Here is a 22,463-nt window from a genome sequence, read left to right as displayed (position 1 = left end):
CTGCAATGCCTCACTTTGGTTTGTTTGCTTTAGCATTCAAAATAATCTTTGTACATTTTAACCCAAGAATAATGTTTAAATTAATGTTTACATTATCAAGACAAACAAATGTGATATGGTTTGGTGAGACACACTGAAAAAGAATCCTGTGTCCTGTACACACATGCATGTCTTTCCTGCTCTGTCCCTTCATATACTGTATGTGCCTTTCCATTCACTACTACAGCTTTCTGCAAGACTGATATACAGTAGATTGAAGCCCTCATGTCATATGAGTAATTAGAACCAGGTGAATCTACCCGACAATTGATCAGAGCTAAAATATGTCCAAGTCCTGTGGAAGCCGGGCATCAGCAGTGGGGTTGTTCAGCAATCTCTTAAATGCAACAGACGGAAAAATAAAGCTTCCTATGCTTTGTGTCCTGATTTCTAAATGGCCAGAACTGTAAATGTATTTATTGTGACTGAGCAATCGTAATATTGTAGTTATTTTGCATGTATGTGAAAACCAATATTGTACCAATTTGTGTGGCTAGCTTTAGGGAAGAGACAATAAAAGGCTACAGTAACTGGGTTTAGGCATTATTTTGAAAAGTTCTTGGCTGAAGTCACATGAGACTGCTTCCATGCAATTCTTCAGAGCAGACTAACGGTCTCCATACAATATACGCAGACGACTTGATCTGTGTCTGGGGTCCTCCAATGGGCTTCAATGATTATCTGGCCACGTCGTTTGGTTAGATTTAAAAATCCCATTGGTTTGCTGATGTGGTCCTTGATCCGACCGCTTGTATTCTGCTCGTTTTGATCCGAGAGATGCATTAAAGGAGAAGGAAAGGTTAAAACTAAGTAAGCCTTATCAGAAAGGTCCGTCTAAATATACCTGTAAACCCCCAAAGTAATGCTGCTCTGAGTCCCCTGTCAAAAGAAACACAGCATTTCTTTCCTTCTATTGTGTACACATGGGCTTCTGTATCAGACTTCCTGCCTTCAGCTTAAACCTCATTGCCCTGGGCAAGAGCATGCTCAGTTTGCTCCTCTTCCCCTGCCCCCTCACTTTTCTATTGTAATCTGAGCCCAGAGCAGAGAGAGACTCGGGCAGGAAGTGATGTCACACCAAGTTAATGCTGCAGCTCCTATCCTAAACAAACAGAGAGTTTCTAGAGCTTTTTACTCAGGTATGGTAAAACATTCTACAGAATAAATATAGCATTCTAGCTTGCACTATTGCGGCTAATCTATTGGCAATAAAATACCTTTGTAGCTTTCCTTCTCCTTTAAGGGTGCATTGTCACTATCTGCATGTTGCTAGTAGTATGTTTGGGTGAATGTCCCTTTGTGAACAGCATTAATGCACACTTTGTTTTTTGTTTTTTTTTTGAATAGTATGGAAAACAGCATTTGGATCTTTTTAGATAACCAGTTTCCAGATAACAGATCCTATACCTGCATGGTATGCTTGTGGCTACCCCACATCTTTCATATTTGACTACTATGGTGTCTGCTATGGTGGATGTTTGTCTTGACAGAAGTAAAAATCATGGTGCATTTTATCTGAGCCCCCTTCCACCTTGTGCCTTATTAAACAAAAATGATTATTGATTTTCCAGGTACAGTACAGTTGTAGCCCCTGCACTCTCAAGGGGTTGTGGGTCAGAGATGAGATTAGCTGCAGGTAGAGTTGCCACCTGGCCAGTATTTTACATGCCTGGTAAAAATTATGGTTGATCCCAATGTTATTAATAGGGAAAAAAGATAAATATATAGGAAGGCTGGTATTGTTTTCCAGAAAAGTTGGCAACCCTAGCTGCAGGCCCTTGTACTACACCACTGTGTACAAATTACACTGTGTGGTTTTATATGCTTAGGGGATAATGAATTGTGTTAAGTTTGCTACTTGTCTATTAACTAGTAGCAACCAATCAGCAAGTAGAATTTATTGGTCAGCTGATTGAAAAACATCTGATTGATTGCTCTGGATTACAAGATATGGGCAAGTATAAGTATTTTTTTTAATCAGATTACTCTATTAGTATCTATGTGGGGGAAGTCCTGGATCCCTTGATTATAGCCATATTAGTATCTCTGTGCCATTGGTTAGAGATTAGGATTTTCCTTAATGTACATTTGTTTATTGCTTCATATTCTTTTGGATCTGTACTTCACAAACGGATTGTTTTATTTACAATTGCACCAAAACTTTATGCAGCCTTTTCGACAGCTTCTGTTCCTTACATTTTATTCACATTAACAGGCAGCAGGCAACTTCATAATATTCCACCAAAATAAGATTCTTTGTTCATATGATATAACGTTACTCTCGCACAATATTAGGCTTGAAATCTGGCTGTGTGGCTTTGGTCAGCTCGTCGGCATACATCTCATAGCGTCCAGTCATCTGCATACAAATAAATACATGGGTTACTGAAAACTCTTTAGTTTTCTTTTTAGCAATCATAGGGCAATGACACAGACCAACACTTTAGGTGTCATGTCTGTTACAACCATAGGTATATAACTCTGCCCCACCCTACATCTTTGAACTCATCTCTATATACTCACCCAAGCGCTTACTACGCTCTTCTCTCATTACCTTCTCACATGCTTGCATTCAAGACTTTGCAAGGGCTGCACCCCTCCTCTGGAACTCTCTCCCACGGTCTGTCCGACTTTCTCCCAACCTTTCTGCTTTCAAGAAATCTCTGAAAACGCACTTCTTTCGAGAAGCTTACCCTCACTCTGCTTAACTACCAAACGCAACACCACATACAGTACTACATCTCTCACTCACTTAATTCAATCTTGCCCACTCCCACAACTTGTGTATTACTCCCTCCCCTTTAGAGTGTATGCTCTTTTGCATAGGGCCTTTTGTACCGGTATTGATTGTGATCTATGTAACTCCATATATTCTATGTATATAATTCATGTGATTTAGTTGTAAAATCACATTTACTTTACAGTGCTACACAATATGTTGGCGCTATATAAATACATGTTTATAATAATAGATAGCACAAACACATGGGCCTAAAATTTACAATTGATTACACAAGAAATAGCACACTATGGGGTTTCAGGAAAAGAATTTCTCTTGGAACAAATGGTTTTTGGGCATTTTGGCCAAAATTTGGCGTGCCCACTACTAAAAATGGGCAGTAAAAACAACTGAAATCTCACTATGTGCCTTTGTTCTTGGGGTAGTGCTAACTTCAAGACATAATTCAACGATATAATGATTACATTACAAATCTCATCTTTTCTGAAGCTTAAAGGAGAACTAAAGCAGTAAGCTAGAAATGCTGCAGACTATGATTTGGGCTTCTGTAACAGCCCAAGGCAACCACAGCCCTTTAGCAGGGAAGATTTATGTCTCCCCATCTTCTTTTCTGCAGATTCACTGCACATGCTCTGTGCTGCTGTCACTTACTGAGCTTAGGGACCCACTCACAACATACAGTACATATACTGATATCCATCGTTTAGGGATTAATGCCTTTGCAGATTGTAATAATTGCAGAGTAAGTGGATCTTTTATTGCTTTCTTTGTATCATACTGCTAATTAGGAATTATATCACTTAGGTTATCTATCTTAAACTTATTCTTTGTTATCTTCCCTATGGCATCAGTTATATTTTCCCAATATTGCTGTAACATTGGGCATGATAACCAAATATGCGTATAGTTACCATCTTCTCCATGGCACCTCCAGCATTCACCTGAATTATTCAAATACAACCTTTTAAGTTTCATTGGGGTATAATGCCACCTTGTGAGCATTTTATATGGAGCTTTCCTTGTTTTAGCTGCTTTAGAAGTTCTATAGATTGTTTTAATGACCTCTTTCCATAGGTCCTCAGAAATTTCTATATTTAACTCTTTGCCCCAATCCCTGCGTTGTGAATCAAAACTAGGATGATAGGTCTCGAGGAGTAGCTTATACATTTTGGATAGAGGATTACTAATTTCTATCTGAGAAGTAATTATTGATTCCCAGAGCGTTTCCATTCGCTCCCAAGACTGGGGGGCCCTGGGCCCACCGGGACTGCTGTCCAGGGCCACCCTCCGGACCCCCTGGCCCCACTATAATGGTGGCGTGGTTGTCCCAACGGAGCGGCCCTAATGCGCGCCGGCGCACATGCGCAGCCGGAGCCACATTGATTTTTTTAGGAAGGCCCAGGAGATTGGCAGAGGTGTCTGGCCCGGCTGGGGCCCAACGGGTTTTTTCCCGGTCTCCCGCCGGGCCAGTCCGACCCTGGCTGGGTATAGCCCCAGCCATCTCTAGGATGTGAACCCCATCTTTTTTGCATTTCCACCAGGGGAATTATTCTCTTATTTATAATCAAATCTCTTATTTTAGTAATCTTAGTTCCCCATTTCTCCCATCGGCTAAATGCCCTATACTCCATGGGATCAGGAAGTCCTGGGCCATCTTTTTCTTTTGGAGTTAATATTTCATATTTTAATCTGGAAGTCTTTCCCTCCCATACAAACCTTGATATCATTGTTTTGATTGTGAAGAAAACGGATTGGGGTATTGATATAGGCAGTACTTGAAAGTAGTATAATAATTTTGGCATAAAAAACATCTTAATAGCTTTTATTCTACCCAGCCATGACAATAAGAGTTTTTTCCAATTATCTATTAATTTCTGAAGAATACTTATCAGGGGTAAGTAGTTTTCTAGATATAGTTTCCCTATTTCTGTCCTTAATTTAATTCTTAAGTAGGTAATTGATGCGGTTGACCATTTTAATGGGAAGTTCTGTTTGAGTGCTTTGGCTCTTTTACATTAAATATCTCCAATTTGTTATAATTAACCTTAAAATTGGAAAGCTCTCCAAAGTTTCTTAATAAGTCTACTTTCAGCAGCGCTAGGTGCGGTTTTGTAATGGACAGTATTAAATCATCTGCAAAAGCCATCCATGTGTATTCTTTACCTTTTGCTTAAATGCCTGAAATGTTGAAGTCCTTCCTAATTTGAGCCAATAAAGTTTCCATAACAGAGTTAAGAGAATTGGTGAAAGCGGGCACCCCTGTCTTGTTCCATTAAATATTTGTATTTTAGATGATAATTTTTTAATTCTGGCAGTTGGAGTATCATATAACGCAAATATTCTTTGTATAATAGATGGGCCAAATCCAAAACCAACCGATGTTTCCCTCAAAAATCTCCACGACACCCTATCAAAGGCTTTTTCCGCGTCCGTGGTAAGTATGATTGATGGAATATCATTCTTTTTAGCCTGATTAATTAGTGAAATAATTTTAAATGTATTTTCTTTCCCTTCTCTTTTAGGAACAAATCCCTTTTGGTCAGTTGCTTATTATTTTTGCATAGATCTTCATGTTGGCGAAACCCTTAGTGTCATGGCGAGTTTTATTAGTATTGTCTTTTATGGGCATGATATTTTTTGGGGGTTGGATTTTTTTTTGTTTGTGAGAAGTGGTTATTACACTTGTCCCCTTGCTCATAGAATTTCTGTTTAGTTCTTAAGTACGCTTTTTGTACTCTATAATTCAGTAATGACTTAAGTTGCAGTCTTTTGCCTTCTAAGGCAACCAATGTTTTTTTGTGCCGTACTTTCTTTATGGGATTGCTCTAATGTGGCTATTTCTCTTAAAAGATTAAACACTTCCTTTTCTCTTTCTTTCTTTAGGTTGCCTCCGAGGACACATTTCAGCATTTACCACAATGTCCCTGCCGCTATATCTAATGTGTTATTATTTTGCAATATACTTTCTATCCATCCCAATATATGCCTTTTGTGTGTTTCCTTATGTAGCATGAATTCATTCATTTGCCGTGTAAATTCAGCTCTCAGTGTTGTAATGATTAAAAAAGTCAAAAGAACTAGGCAAAGAAAAGGAAGAAAAAAAGATAAAAGAAGAGAAGGAAAAAAAATAAATAAATATTTCTACAAAAAAAATAAATAATTATGCCGTTAAAGGCTTACATGGGAACGTGTCCATTGCTTGCTGGCTACAACAACAGCTAAGGTGATAAACACCTGTATGTAAGGGCGATGTGGTGAGGAGGGGGGCAGAATACACCTTTAAACATTAACAGCATAATAAGCATAGTAAGCATATCCCTAGACTCAACAGAATGTCTTGTCCTAAACCAGTTTACTTTACACTTTTTTTTTTTTTTCAAGTAGAAGGAATTCATTACAAATACAACTTCAACAATCAAATCGATGTGTCTTCTGATTGGTTATAACCGCAATAACATCTTTGCATGGGTTAGAGTCTTATATCCCGATTGGTCACCATCCAACCCAATATGTCCTTATCGTCTAACGAAAGTCCGCCTTAATAATGCCATTTGTGAGTTATTTAAATCTTATACACCTAACTTCCAAAACATTATAATTATATGTAAATATTCATGTTGAAAAGGCATAATAAAGTCAAATAATACTCCTCAAAGTATAGTGTTGATGAAGATACTCTCTGAAGGCAGATCAATTATCGAACCAGTGTAGCTGGAACAGATGTAGAAGCTACTTCAGAAGATGCTTCTTTTTTTCCCCTTTGGGACCCTTATAGAAAACTGGTGGCCCCAACAATGGAAATTATTATTTCTTGTAGGTAAATCCTGGCTGCCGTCTACAGGTTACTTGGTCACGCTTGAACTTGCTCCCACTCTCCTTCGATCTCAAATATCAGATTTGGCAGGGTGTTGCTGTCTGTGGACCATCCAGGAAGGTCTATGGCAGGAATTTGAAGTTTCTTAAGGAAGTTGGTGGTGTCTGAAGGAACGCGTAATGCTGCCGATATCTCATCTTTGGAAGCTTGAAGAGAGAACGGAAATCCCCATCTGTAGAGGAAATTATTCTTTTTAAGAAGCTCATTAAGGGGTTTGAGCATTCTCCTTTTTGCTAGGGTTATTTTGGACAGGTCTTGGAATAGAACAATTTTATTGTCCTCATAGGTAAGGTCACCTATTTCCCTCACTTTGGTTAGAATTGTTTCCTTCAGGGTGAAACTATGCAAGCAGCAAATACTATCCCTTGGAGCGTTCAGTGGAGCAGATGTTGGTTTAAATACCCTATGTGCTCTTTCTATTGTAATGTCTGTATTTATGTCTCTTTTCAGAATACTATTGAAGACTTGTAAGAGAACTGTGCGAATTCCATCCGGTTGCACTGCTTCTACGATGCCCCTTATATTATTCCTTCTGCTTCTGTTTTCTTGATCTTCTGTTTGTCTTTGTAGTTCGTGAATAGTGGTTTCCTGTTTCTTTACATGTTTATACATAGTTGCTTGGTTTATGAGAGCTTTACTTATATTGTGCTCCACGTTATCTGTGCGTAAAGATAGTGACATCATATCGCTTTTTAGTTCCTGGATGTCTTCTTTAATTGAAGCTGCCACCTCTTGCATCATAGTTTTCATATCAGTTTTGGAAGGTAAGTTAGAAATATATGTAGCAAGATCAGAGTTCTGTTCCTCCTCACTTTCCTCCTCTTCTTTCAAATATTGTCTGTCATGCTATCCTTTTTTGATCCTCTCATTAAATCCAGTGGCTCCACCCTTATTGCCTCTGGAGGTTCCTTTTTTTACAAATAGCGGTGCCAAATCTCCCAACACTACTTCCCTCAAGTTTTGGAGCGTTGTAATTAATGGTGAGTATACTGTATCGAGTTAAGCCCCTGGTGTATGTAGCGTTGAAGAGTTTGCCTCTGGTAACTTTAGTTTTGCCAGTTCTCCCCATTTGATTATGTGTAATCAAGTGGTAATAGGTAGTTTGGTCGAGTCTGATGGGCTCTTGCTGAACTACTGGCGCTGCTCCGTTTTTGCGGCAAACGGCTGGGGGCCTACTAAAGGCCTAATGCGTGGTCTGTTTTCAGGTCCTTGTATATGGATTTTATAGCTTTTTCTCTGGTTCAAAAGCCTACCACATCACTCCTTTAGCAGGATCCAGAAATAATATCTTTAAGATTTTTACAGTATGTGAATATTCCTTACAGTTTTTGCTGATTGCTTATTAGGCAATTTTCTGTTAATTGCCCCAGATTTAGAGCCTGTCCATAGGACCTGCTGGTCGGGGTTTATAGCATTTATATGTCACAAGGGGTTAAGTGGCCGCTTATGGGTCCTAATGATGTCCACTGTTGTCTCAAAGGAACCGTCCGCTTGCACATGGGGCCTCACAATGAGGCTTCTTGCTAGATATGCATGGCCCTCCTGATTACTCCTATCTCCTGGTACTTTGCCTGGGGTTATGCGCCTTGATGCTTGACCGGGGTTATGTGCAACTGAGGGGATTAACTGGCCCCCCCTGCGGAATTTACTGCTTGCTGCTGAAAATTCCAATCACTCCGGTAACATCCTCCTGCAATTTGGGCCTCTGTGGGGCGCGGCCTGTTAATGGAGCGTAGTTTCCTACGACATGGAACTGGGCCTATTGCTGCGCGGAGGAGAGCGGAGTGTAACCGCGCGGCTCACCGGGTTCCCCTTTTCCTCTTTCTGGGTCCGGCTTGGGGCAAGTATCTGTTGTAGCGTGTTGCGCTATGCTTTACCAACCATCCCCTGAGCCACGTCACCCTCAGCACGTTACGTCATTAAGTGCCACTGAATGACCCGATGGACATTCTTACACATTATTTTATTACTTAAATACTACTTTGTTTTGTCTATAATATCTGTAATGTGTATTTTTTTTTAATATACAGTACATGACACTAAAATCATATAGAAGTGAATAGAGCTGGGGAGGGTCCTCTAATGAACTGTGGTGACCTCACTCTTTGAAAAGCAACACAGCAACTTGGCAGTTACATAAGACAGGCTTTATACAGAATTTTTATCTTAAGAAATTAATAAGTAAAAACTATATTTTAGCATTCATGGACAGTATAACAGACAGGAGAGCAAAAATGGCAGCAGAAATGTGAGTCTTAGCAGTGAGTGAGTGCTGAAATTTTTGTAGAGTTTAAACAAAGGACAAGATGAAGAGATTATAAAAGAGAAAGCCACAAATATCTGAACACACCTTGAAGTTCCATTTGTCACTAGTCTGTCGGCACAGATTTAAATCCATCTCAGCCACCAGCAGTCCATCTCTTACCCGACTCAGCCCAGGAGACCGACTCCCATCTGGGGCAGATACGTAGCTAGAACCATAGAAATGGCCAAAATCACGGTGTGCTGTGTAAAGAGAGAATTATTACCACACGGCAATATCTTCTCAGAGGTATAAATTGCATTTCTTTAAGGCTAAAGCCTATTGGTTGCAAAAGTTTAGCAAATGCCAAAGATTATAAGTGCTATATAAAGACCTGTAGGTTCCCCTGTTGTATCAAATAATAACGAAGGCCTTTGTTGTTGATTCAACATATAACTAAGACTGCTCACTTCATTCTAAAATCTTCCAGTCATGTCTAAAAAACAATAATGGCAGAAAAGATAAAAACTATATAGAGTGCTCGCCAGAGTACTACAGCTTACTCTATCTATGTATGACCTCTTGTGAAAGCTGGAAAATGGTCCATTAGAATTACAGCGGCAGGGAACAGTATTTGAAATAGAATTTGAGATAACTTTTAGTATGATGTAGAGAGTGATATTCTGAAACAATATGCAGTTGGTTTTCATTTTTTATTATTTCAGGTTTTTGAGTTATTTAGCTTTTAATCAGCAGCTCTTAAATTTGCATTTTAAGCAATTTGGTAGTTAGGGTACAAATTACCCTAGCAACCATGCATTGATTTGAATAAAAGACTGGAAAATAAATAGGAGAGGGCCTGAATAGAAATAGGAGTAATAAAAAGTAACAATAACAATACATTTGTAGCCTTACAGAGCATTTGCTTTTTTAGAAGGGGACAGTGATGCTCATTTAAAAACTGCAAACAGTCAGAAGAAAATGGCAAATAACTATAAACTATGAAAAATAAATCATGATCCAAATCAAATACCCAGACAAATCAATCCCTTTCATACTTTGAAAATTTATGTTACAGACACTCCCATCCTAATCATCTAATTTCACTACTGTACTCCCATCTGGCGATCAGTACCACAACTATACAACAGCCTTACATGTCCAGATGGGAAGAGGATCTTAACATCTACATTTCAGAAACGACATGGGCAAACATTTGGGATACTGCTAGACGGACTTCTACTTGTGCAGTCTCTTGTGAAAGGGCTTACAAAATTATTATTGGTATTATACTCCCTCTCGTATCAGTAAACTGAGTGGCAACCCAAATCTCTCGTCCTGCTTTAGAGGCTGTGGGGAAAGGGGTTCCTTCATACACACATGGTGGACCTGTACGGTAGCCCAAACGTTCTGGAATACAGTAGCAACCCTGCTCTCCGAGGTCCTACGATGCACCATACCAGCAGCTCCTCACTCATTCTTGTTAGGCATGAAAATAACGGCCTTACATTCAAAGGAGTCCCGCAAACTAGCCACTCACATTCTCACGGCAGCGAGATCACTATTAGCAGCACACTGGAAAAAACACAACTACCAGGAATACAGATGTTAATCACAAAAGTGAAATGGATCAGAGCAATGGAGTCAATCAGAGACCACCTACTGGAGCGGAGCTATGAAGGAGAGCTGGAGTGGCTTCCATGGACCCATTATTTGGAAAACACTCAGCAGAGACCTATTAACCTCCCTTAGGGCGACCAATATAAAGAATATATTTCTCTCAGTTTTACTAGTCATTATGGAACCTGTACTAAAACTCGTACCCTAACCCTTATCTCTCCTTTCTTCCTAAACCCACCCTCCTCCCCTACTGGTTTGGCGAAAGAGCTAAACTGTATTATGTATTATGTTGCCAATGTGCGCATTACTGAATCATATACATCTCAATGTCTAAATGCACACCAATGTATAATTGTGACAGACAAAGTGACATTGTGCTACTTTTATTTGTACTGTGTTTTCAGTATTATGACTGTTTAACCTATCATTCTTTGAAAATCAATAAAACGTTCAAATGAAAAGAAAAATAAATCATGAAAACCAGTCTAAAAGTTGCTTAGAATTGGCCATTCTATATCATACTAAAAGTTACCTTTTGAACAACCCCTTTAATTACTGTATATTGCTTGAATACTGGTGGCAAATCCAAAATTGCTTTCAAAATGACTAGTTTGTATTTTGCTCATAAATACCTTTCTTGCCATCCCCAGATGTGAACTCATTTTCAAAATGTTCCTAAAAAAGAAATCCCAAAGAACTTAGTGTATTTAGAATGATGAACTGGGCTGTTTGTGACTGTGGTTGGCACTTACTGTTCCCACTCGGTTGATGGAACAAGTGAAGCAGTGGTTGGCGATGGCAGCATTTCTAGCTTCTATAGGCCACAGGGACTCACTGCAAGGAGCCAGACACAAGGAGGAAAGAAGCACATCTGTTATACTTGGTTAAACTGATAATAAGAACAGAATATCAGGAATGCAACACTTACCTGAGTTCCCCAATGGTGGCTGAAGGATTGAAAATGATCTCTGCTCCATTCATGCTGTACATGAACCAGTTGAGAGGATGGTGCCTGCCATAGCAGATATTTACTGCAATCCTGCCAAATGCTGTCTGAAATACACGGTGTCCTGTGTTTCCCTCCATGTAGTAAGTGGACTAGGGCACAGGCAGCAACAAATGAAACAATGGTCAAAAATAAGTTACAGACTTATTCCAATTATATTTATTTTATCAATATAATTGCTAGCTCAGGCCTTTAACTGGTCATGTGTCAATGTCCTTCTAAATTCTTTTTTGTAATTTCTTTTTTGCGCCCTTCTTAACACTTTTTGTTCAGAATAAGACCAAAATTTTGTTTTTCGATAGAGAATTTGCACTGGTCTGAAACTGTGTGCCTGCATGAGTGCACAGCTTAAGCAGAACACCAACTGCAGTTTGCAAAGTGGCAGCATATGATGGATAAGAAAATAAAAAAATGAAGACCAATTGAGAAGTTGCCTAGAATAGCTCCAACTATAAAATACTAAAAGTTTGTTTTAAGTGAAATTCCCCTTTAATTGTAAGGCAAACTTCCTTTCACAAGAAAGCACAAAGTGAGACTGGTCAGTAGGAAACCCCCAAACAATGTACTATTTTTTATTTTTTAATCTCACCTCATTAAAATCTCCCACCCTTGGAATGTGATTCTTTCGGCTCTTCCCCATAACGGCACCTGTATTTGATATGATCACAGCTGTGTTCCAAATCGTGTCTCCATGTACTGAGTCCCTTTCCAGGATTGGAGACACAATAACCATATTGTGTTTCTTGGCGAGCTGCAAAGTACAGATGGATTAAAAGACTACATACCCTGACAAAATCCCACCCTGATAGGACAGCAGCAATGCACAGCCCTCTAACCTCATACTTACTGAATTGTTTGTAATAGGTAATTGGTCGCATTGCTTTCCGAGTTGGCCTAGTGTTAGAGGCTCGGTCCCAGGGGTACAAATAAGGTCCCCGCAGATCCCTCAGCATGGAGAGCCTCAGATCTTAAAGGCCCTGCTGTCACCAGGGTCTGAATGAGCCTTCCAGCACCTGCCTCACCTGCAAACTGATACTGCTCACAGCTCCCCAGTTGGCTGGAATAAATCAAAGATGGCCATGTGTGGAACCCACAACCATCTTTGAGTTTTTACTCATGTTTAAGCTAGACAGAGGAACAGATTGATAGAAGCACCACTGGCAAAGACGAAAATTCTCTGGTATTCTGCTTGGGTTAGGTAATGCTTTTAATGTGTCCATTTATGCAGTGATCCTACTGGAAAGTCTGGGGTTGATCACCGTTGATGGAGTTCTCACTGCCATTTCTGCAATGATTTTGATGGCAAGTCTGGGGTTAATGGAGGGTCCATTGGTCATTTTTGCAATGTGCTACAGAAAGGATCAGCTTCTTTTTTTTTTATAAAAGTTCATTCTGCTTTTTGATGTTCTCCCATTCGAGAGGTCTTGTCATTGGCTATGGGTAAATGGATAATTCAAAGAGATTACTAACTTAGATTACTCACTAACGAACCACCTCCTATTGCGTGTCGTCATTTGAATCCTGGTCTTAAGAACTCTGCCCTAGTGCACAGTCATGTTAAGGCAATGCAAGCAAAACAGCAAAATCTAGGAAAGAAATTAGTATATAATCAGTAGTTCAACAAGGGCATGGGGTTTGTGGGTAATATATTTCATTAATTCCAAGACGTTCCAAGAGAAAGGAGTGACAATAAGTTCAGTTTTGGAGCAATTCTGGGGTTTTTGGCGTGCAACTATTTCTGTGTGTATATATATATATATATATATATATATATATATATATATATATATATATATATATATATATATATATATATATATATATATATATATGTCTAGGGAGCAATGAAGCAGGACAACCTTACATGTCCAGTTCCTGTACAATAGAGCAATATCTATTACACAGTATGAATTAGTTTCACTTGTATGACCAGAAACAGCAGAGTAGAGCACATGTATACTACACAGGTAAAGGTGTTAGTTAGTGAGTAATCTAAATTAGTAATCTGTATTATCTGGTTACCCAGACACTGGATAACGCAAAATGAATTTTTATAATATGAGTCAAAGCTGATCCTTCTGGACCTAATGGTCCCCCCAGACTTGCCAGCAAAATCATTGCAGAAATGGCCGTGAGAAGTCCATCAACCTCAGACTTGCCTGTAAGATCACTCCATAAATGGCCAATAAAAACTCCAATATTTGCTATTGGTGCTTATCAAAACTATGGTCATCATGCTCTTACCTCTTGGCAAAATTTGGTGGTCATGCCATCCTCAGCAGATTCAGCAAACTCTGTCCAGGGAAGTTTCTCTCTTGTACAGAAAGCGAAGGGCATGGCTAGAAAGTCACAATGGAATTTATTAATGAAGTGGGACAGCAGGATATATAATGAAGGAAGAGGCATTGTGTGCAGAAGAATACACACAGTAGTGGCATGGGTATACACATAATAAGTCTGGGAGCCGGGTCTAAAAAAGCAGATGGGAACAAAAGAGCACAATGACAATATTCCAGGATTACAAGTAATGTAACTAGTGCACCCGGGCCTGGGTGCAGGGCGGGCAGCCATCCCCTCCCCCCTCTAGAAGCAATTCACACGATTCAGTGCAATCCTCAAGGGGGTGCAGGCCCGCATGATATTGCACCCGCCGCACCCCTGGTTGTTGCAAGAAACCCATTCAATAAAAAATTATTCACTTTAAATTTCACTTTTAGAAATTCTGAGGGTTTTTCAAAAGGCTTTATTGTTCTCAGCTTTGACTTTTTTGGGTACTTTCTGCATTTTAGTGTCACTAGTGTTAATTAATGAAAATGATAGTAACACATTTTAAGTTGCAAATATATCTAAAAATAGGTCTAATTATTGTGTGGTGGTTAATTAAAAATAATGTTTTTAAAAATGATATATGCCCTTATGGTAACAGTTGTTAAATATATACTAGCTAAGAGAGGCCAGAAACCCTGAATCTAATCTCCAGTCTGTTACAGAATAACTGCATGTTACCCATTCACCTGCCTAACAAGCATATTATCTGACACTGTGGAGGCTGGGTTAGTGGACAATACTCCCTTATGGATTTCATTGCTTCTGTTGGGTATAGCATGTGCTGTGCATGACTGCAAAAGACTTAAGGGTCAGTAGTTACGAAGTAATCTGCTTATAAAAGGACAGTTTAACTCTTAATACTAATTCAAATTACTTTCTATTGTTTCCATTTTTCAAATGGCAATTTAATTTGTAATTTACTTCCTTTCATATAAACCTATACTTTCTAAACTGTTCAAATGTGACACATGAATTGATACTTTATCTCCAGCAACAAATGGATCAACTTTTATTGCTTAACAATTAATTTACAATTGCATTCAGTTGTAACAATTTAGTCAGCATTCATTAAGTTCATTTAGAGCTACTGGGAAAAACAAGAGGCGAGAAGCATTCGTTTTTTAAAATTTTGACTGTAGAACTTTTTAAAAATGGAAAGACATTGAAAAATAATTTTTAACTTAATTGTGCTATGCGTGTGCACTGTGTTAGAATAACATTGTACACATAATGCCTTTTCAAGTTAACTTTTAGTAAATTATAGAATGGATAATTCAAAGCCACTTTTCAATTGGCCTTCTTTTTTCTTTTATAATAGATATATTTAACATATATCTTTCCAGCTTTCAAATGGGAGTCACTGACCCCAACATCTAAAATACAGATGCTTTGTAAAGTTACAGTGTTATTGTTATTGCTACTTTTTATTACACATCTTTCTATTCATATTCCAACCTCTCATTCAAATAAAAAAATGAAAAACAATCACAGATTGTCTCAGAACTACATTGAAGGCTCCCCAGTTCCTGTTTTTCTCTATGTTACTGAGTGGAGGTGGCTGCTCATAAAGCTGTGGATGAAAACACTGAAATTCGATAAGAAAGTGGATAGATAAGGAATTCTTTTCTCCATCACTTCTAATATCCTTATATTTTCCAAAAAGGGGTACTTTATTTATTGTAATACACATGTTTTAGTGAGTCATGTGACAAAAATGACAGCACTGAGTTCCGTTTATAACTGATGACATCACTAAGAGCTGTTTATACGGATATACTTTACAGGATATTCATGGCTTTTGTGTATTATATAGTGAATAAAGTACCCCCTATTGTAAAATATAAGGATATTATAAGTTACCGAGGAGTTTCATGACCATATAAAAACATGAGGCCGAAGGCCGAGTGTTTTTATACAGGTCATGGAACTCTGAGGTAACTTCTAATATCCTCATATTTTACAATTGGGGGTACTTTATTTATTATAATACACAAGTTTCAGTGAGTCATGTGACAGAAATGACATCAGAACTCACCGTTTATAAGGATATAATTTACAAGATATACATGGCTCTTGTGTATTATATAAATATAGATAATAACAAATAAAAACAATTTCTAATAAGCAAGTCATTGCATTCATAATGAATGCTAATAAGTGAGGCATTGCATGCAGTATGAAGCAGCATGCACAGCCCCTAATACTGTTGCACAGTAGATTTTATGTTGGTTAGAAAGCAATAGAATACCTTTTCATAAAAGATACAGAACATACCTTTTTAAAGGTAAAAGGCAACTTTTTAGTACACGGTAGGGCTTATTTAGTAACACAGGAGCTAACTTGCACACGTTCAGTTGCCAGCAACAACCTCTGGCATTTGCTACTCTGGTATTTGTGATCAACACTTATTTGTGTATCAGCCACTCCAATGTTTTTGTGTTAACTGATAGCTCATGAATGTGTGTTTTAATGTAATAGTCCTGTGTCCGCAAGAGAGGATACTTACACCAAGCTTCTTGGAAACAGACTATATTCACCCCACACATGGCTGCAACCTCTACTATTTCAGCAATGCGTCTGTGCAGAGCAGAGATCTGGAGGCACAAAACAGATATGATCTTATTCTTTCTTAGGACGGCTTATACTTATACAGTACAACCTAACAATAAATATGGGCTCTCTCCTGGTTTCCTACACATGTGCAGCGTTATATGGTAATAAATGAATTCATTAAACAATTTCACATAACAAATGGAATACTGGCATGCAGTAAGATTGACACCATCTACCAAACAGCTCCATACTGCTAACAGTGAACATTGTCCTTTGTAGGACTCTAGAGTAATTATTTATAGAATAACTGTGAATTGGACTTCTGTGCATGTGCAGGTCAATATACAACCCTCCCCCTCTGAGAGAGACTATTCTCGGTACACATATATAGAGTTCCCCACCACTCTTCCTAGCAAGCTGGCTACTCCCCCTCACATTCCAATGTTCTGCACTTCAGTCAAGAGGAAAGCAGCACTGGAATTTCTCTATGGAAAAATAACCTTTATTTGTCAGAGCACATGAGTAAAGGACAATTAATTAGTACAGGTCGCACATTAGACAATCCCTGCTATGATACCAAAATAACTTTCCAGTGTCTAAAATGGGAGAGGTGCCCTTAATCTCTCTAGGATCCATGGCTCTGCTCAATAAAGGTTACAATAACTTGTCTACATGTATTTTAGTAATCAAAACTATGAGTATTATTTTCTTATATTTATATAAAACCAACATATTCTTAAGTTCCTAGTGGCGCGCACCATTTGCACCAATCTGACCCTGGCTGTTTGTGTTTCTGTGTAATTGAAATGCCAGGGCCTATTTTGAATTCCAGTCTGGACCTATTGCAGTCCTTACTGCCAATGGTCTGGATTTGGAGCTGCCTGTTGGCCCAAAAACTCAAGTGGCAAGAAGCTTGGGCCATGGGTGATCAAACACTGCATGTAATATATCCTGAAAGGTGCTCATAATCAGGCTTGTACATACTTGCACAATGCACATCATTAGCCCATTGGCCTGTGCATGACACCAAAATGATCACAGCACTAAGATACAAAGAGACATGCATTTAGGGCTGATTCATTTATGGGTCAAGCCAGTGTAAGGTTATCTAGGGCAAGAGTGGCCATACTTTACTAATGTGAGGTCTACTTTTAGTTACGGGTCCCATTATGATCTATATCCATAAAATCATTGTTCACATTATGTTTCATGGAAAATATTCCTTAAATATTGATTTATGAGAATACAAATTTATATTTTTATATTTGAACATCTAATTCATATGTAACCTTAACATAATATTTATCTTAATGAAAAGCATGAAACAGGAGGGTGATTTAGACAAGCTGTTTGTTGGCAGTCTTGAGATCTACTGATCACCAATTAAAGGTCTACCGGTAGATCCCTTTTGGGCACCCCTGATCTAGGGTGATCTCATGGATGGAATGATAGCCAAATGTTCTGTCCTCCACTTAATTTGGATTTTAAATTGGATTAAGATTTACTAGTCTGTTTGCAAACAGATTTGTCTATAAACTTTACAGGGCAGTGACCTGTATACCTTTGTTCTTTTCCTCACTGAAGGTACTTCAAGAGAGAGAGAGAAAGAGAGAGACAGGAGAGATGTGGGTGACCCTTATGTTTAAAAGCAAATGCATCTAATAGGGATGTTCTGGCTGATGTCATTTAATGTCTGGCCTTGGTGTCTGGTGTCATTGAGGAGAGCAGCTCAGTACTGTACCCAGGGCTCCTTCCATCCTTGGCTTCAGGCCCGGACTGGCAATCTGTGGGTTCTGGCAAATGCCAGAGGGGCTGCTGTATGGTTCCATAGAAAGTTAACATATAGTGGGCTGGTAGAAGGCTGTTTTGGGCTGGTAGGGGGCTGTTTGGGCCTCTGTGTACTTGGAATGGCAGGGCCTATTTTGACTCCCAGTCCAGGCCTGCTTGGCTTCATGTAGCACATGAACATATCTGTAAGGGTCTTGTTAGCTTTCAGTGTAACACAACAATTGGGACAGCTCACCTGTTCTGTAACAGGATCTGTGGTTGGCAGTTGGATCTTATTCTGGATTAATCCCACACGTACTATCCGAGGTCGTCTCGTCTGCTCTTGGGCTGCTTCAAACCCATATCCCTGCAGGTCAAACCCAGCTTTTGAGGCAGCCTGAGAGGCACAGCTGGGGAGATCCAGGGGCCTATGGAATAAATGCAGGCATCATGTGACTTGCACTACCCCACGTCTCCAGGCTTTTAAGGCTCAGGACCTCCTTCCCCTTAACATGCACCATAGTCTGCTATAGTTCAAGGGCTATACAGGATAGTATAAAAGCACTCAACCTCATCCTAACTAGCCTTCATACCTCATCTTTATTGGGGACCACTAGGGGGGCAGCCTGACAGTTTGGGAAGCTCTGTTCTAGTCTATGGCTATTGACTATGCCTTGGAACACGGCTACACATGACTGGGATAAGTTAGAGTAAGGGACCTATGCCCTGTCAATATGCTCCTGTCCCAGCTGATATCCGATACTACTCCCTCCCTAGCACTGTGGGGTAATCTCTTCCCTAGCTCCACGCATTGCTACTTTCCACAATCTCCTCACCGTATCTCCTTCCCAAAGAGCAGCCTCCACACCTCTCTCAGCTCATCAGGCGGGATGTGTTTTTCCAACAGCTTCTCCAAAGATTCCAACTCCCCCGCCATGGTGAATCGTTTCTGAGCCGAACTGCTAAAACTGGGATAGAGAACACTCCAAGGGGCGGAGTTTGAGAGACACGCCCCTCACTGCCCATTCCAACAGCTGGTGGGAACGCCCACACGTGGCACGGAGAGTTGGGGCTGCAAAGGGGGCGGCTGCTGGAACGCTGGGACGGGAATGGACGAGGAGCTCTGCGCGTCACACAAGGGAATGGAGGAATACATGGCTGTCACTTTATAAACACCAATGTAAGCGGCCACTTTCTACTGTATCCAAGTAATGATTTCACTTGGTGCCTCGTTGTCTCCATTCTTCTCATTTAGGGGAGCTCTGTTCTAAAATATTTTACCCAGAGGGCTTATACTTTCTACTATTTCCACCTCTATAGAAAGCAGCATAAGGAAACCTTGAAAACGACAGAATGTAATATCTAAGCACTTTTACTACTTACATTTATTCTTAGTTTTAGGACTACAAGATGCTAATGGAACTAAGTACTGGTACAGGGGAAGCTCACCTTTAAGTAAACCTTTAATACATTATAGAATGGATAACTCTAAGCAACTTTTCAATTGGCCTTCATTTTTTTTCTCATTTATAGCTTTTCAATTATTTGTCTCCTCCTGAGCTTTCCCATGGGGGCCACTGGCCCCATCTAACAAACAAACGCTCTGTAAGGCTACAAATGTATTGTTATTACTACTTTTTATCACTCATCTTTCTATTCAGGCCCTCTCCTATTCAAATTTGAGTCTCTTATTTAAATCAGTGCATGGTTGCTAGGGTAAATTGGACTCTAGCAACCAGATGAAACTGCAAACTGGAGAGCTGCCTGATGAAAAGTTAAATAACTTAAGATCGACAAATATTAAAAAATGAAATCAACTAAATTGCAAATTGTCTCAGAATATCACTCTTTATATTATACTTTATTTATATATATTATATTAAAGTTAATATAAAGGTGACTAACCCCTTTAATATAAATTAATTTAGCGGCACCACCTGCTAGTCATTTTTCAGCAGTGAAATAAAAATGTAAAACATGTTAACACGGCCATTATACAAGCTTAATTTCCCTCCGTCACTTTTGCATTTATCAGGAATTTGATTATCTAGTTATACTGGATGGCCAAATAGCACTGGACAGGCAGCCTTCATCACTGCATGCTAAAGGGACGCTGTCATCAACACAAGTTCCATTTTTCTATTTTGTTCCCATGCTGTGATTCCAATTTGCTTGATTGGATGAAGCCTGGAAGCATGGGTGTACTCTCTAAACAGACCCAGTGTGAAAGCTTTCTTAGATTTATTTAATCCTGATAAAGGGGTTGTTAACCTTTGAGTTAATTTTAAGGGCTCTTACTCACTGGTGTTCTGACCTGCGCTCCCCTGCGTTCCGTTTTTTGGCGTTCAGTCGCAGGGGAGCGCAGGAATAGACGCATGTCATTATTTCAAATGGGGCTGTACTCACTCAGGCGCGTGTAGGCGCCGAACGCAGGTTGAGACGCAACATGCTGCATTTTTCCTGTGTTCGGCGCCTACACGCGCCTGAGTGAGTACAGCCCCATTTGAAATAATGACATGCGTCTATTCCTGCGCTCCCCTGCGGCTGAACGCCAAAAAACGGAACGCAGGGGAGCGCAGGTCAGAACGCCAGTGAGTAAGAGCCCTAAGTATGGTTCTAAGTTAATTTGCACTAGGTTTCCATTTTTTATTATTTGCCGTTTTTGAGCTATTTAGCTTTTTATTCAGCAGCTCTCCAGTTTGCAATTTCAGCAATCTTGTTGCTAGGGTCCAAATTACCATATTAACAATGCACTGAATTGAATAAGAGACTGGAATATGAATAGGAAAGGCCTGAATAGAAAGATGAGCAAGTGACCCCCCCCCCCATTTAAAAGCTGTAAAGAGTCAGAAGAATAATTGAAAAAACAAATAATTAAGACCAATTGAAAGTTGATTAGAAGTGGCCATTCTATAACATACTAAAAATTTACTTAAAGATGAACCACCCCTTTAATGTGTTGAAATCCTGTAGTGGTTTAAATTACAAGATAAACTGTCCATACATGACTTGATGTGGTTGGTCAGTCTGGCCTGTTTATACCATAGTGCCTGGTCGAATATCACCCATTAGTCAACATATAGAGAAAAATACAAACCTTCCTTTTCAAATATTCTGTGCCATGGAGGTGAGGATTTCTGACATTCTGCTCAAGGCTGCTACTACAGCACCCTCTGCTGCTAATCACAGAGAATAACATGAAATTACAAACATGAAACAAAATACTTCATAAAATGTATAAAAAAATCTAATGGGGGAATGTAATAAAACAATTTGTACAAATAAGAATAAAAATTTGCATTTCGCAGTGTAATATTCTTCCTTAAACTGTTATTGTATTGCAAATCTTTTGGAGCAAACATAACTTTTTCAGTAAGAAGTTTTATTACATTCACTGCACTGGCGCAAACTATAAAATTCACAAAAATTCAGAAGAGCAAAAAGCAAATAGCAAAAGCTACAGTATGTTAAATTCGCGCAAAGGAAAACTTGTTCGCACAAAGGCATAACTTTTTCCGTTGCAAATATTTTTCCATTACCGACTTTTATTACATTCCCCACTTAAGTCATATTGCCCAAGTTATTTACATTTGAAATACATCTTTTCATACAAATCAGGCTTATGCTGCACAGAATGTATTATCATATTTCTATTCCTTTGGTGCCAGAGCTTGCATCCTGATGTCCGCACTCAGAAAATCACAAAGCAATAGACAAAATCCAGTAGCGCTATAACATTGCAACTATTCTAATTTAGGATATTGTACAAAAGAGGGAGTTGCAGTTTAGAAGCACTGTTGAGTTTTGTTCATCTTTTTGTGGATACTGTACCCTTGAATGGGATGTTGGGGTATTGAATAAAAGAAACATAAACCATTTAGATCAATGGCCCCTACATTGCTTATATATGATGAGCACATTAATTTTCCTTTCATCATTGGCCAATGAGAATTTTTTACAGTCCAACTTCAATTCGGCTTTTGTGGAGTTGAAATGGCAGAACTAAATATGGTTGCCTTGCCCTTCATTTAAAAGAACAAATATCTATGAGGGGTCCTGCCCTGGAAACCAGTGGTGTAACCCTATGGTCTGCTTCCGCTACAGTTACGTGGAACCCCCACTCCCCAACTACTCTCTTACCTTCAGCCGGGGAATGCTGACATGGGGCTCTTATACACTTAGTTTCCTCGTGAGGCAACTTCAGGCGACTTAGGAAAACGAACCGCCGTGTGTGATTAGTGCCGGCGTTTTTCAATCTTAGCCAGAGCAGAGTCAGGGAAGGCGTTTGGGGAGA

General features: G+C 39.3%; 1 protein-coding gene across 1 annotated transcript; it reads right to left on the bottom strand.

Moving 5' to 3' along the window:
- Positions 1-2,116: 2,116 nt before the first annotated feature.
- On the bottom strand, positions 2,117-19,108 carry upb1.S (ureidopropionase, beta S homeolog). The gene is given in 10 exon segments (NM_001094033.1): positions 2,117-2,398; positions 9,004-9,158; positions 11,148-11,190; positions 11,268-11,349; positions 11,444-11,613; positions 12,111-12,272; positions 13,766-13,860; positions 16,356-16,443; positions 18,426-18,597; positions 19,006-19,108. Coding segments are annotated over 10 exon segments (1,152 nt in total). The 5' UTR covers positions 19,107-19,108; the 3' UTR covers positions 2,117-2,314.
- Between the last annotated feature and the right edge of the window lie 3,355 nt (positions 19,109-22,463).

This window comes from Xenopus laevis, chromosome 1S (genome assembly GCF_017654675.1).
Source record: "Xenopus laevis strain J_2021 chromosome 1S, Xenopus_laevis_v10.1, whole genome shotgun sequence".
NCBI lineage: Eukaryota > Metazoa > Chordata > Amphibia > Anura > Pipidae > Xenopus > Xenopus laevis.
The sequence above is the reverse complement of the archived record's forward strand: the minus strand, read 5'-3'. Positions and strand labels throughout refer to the sequence as shown.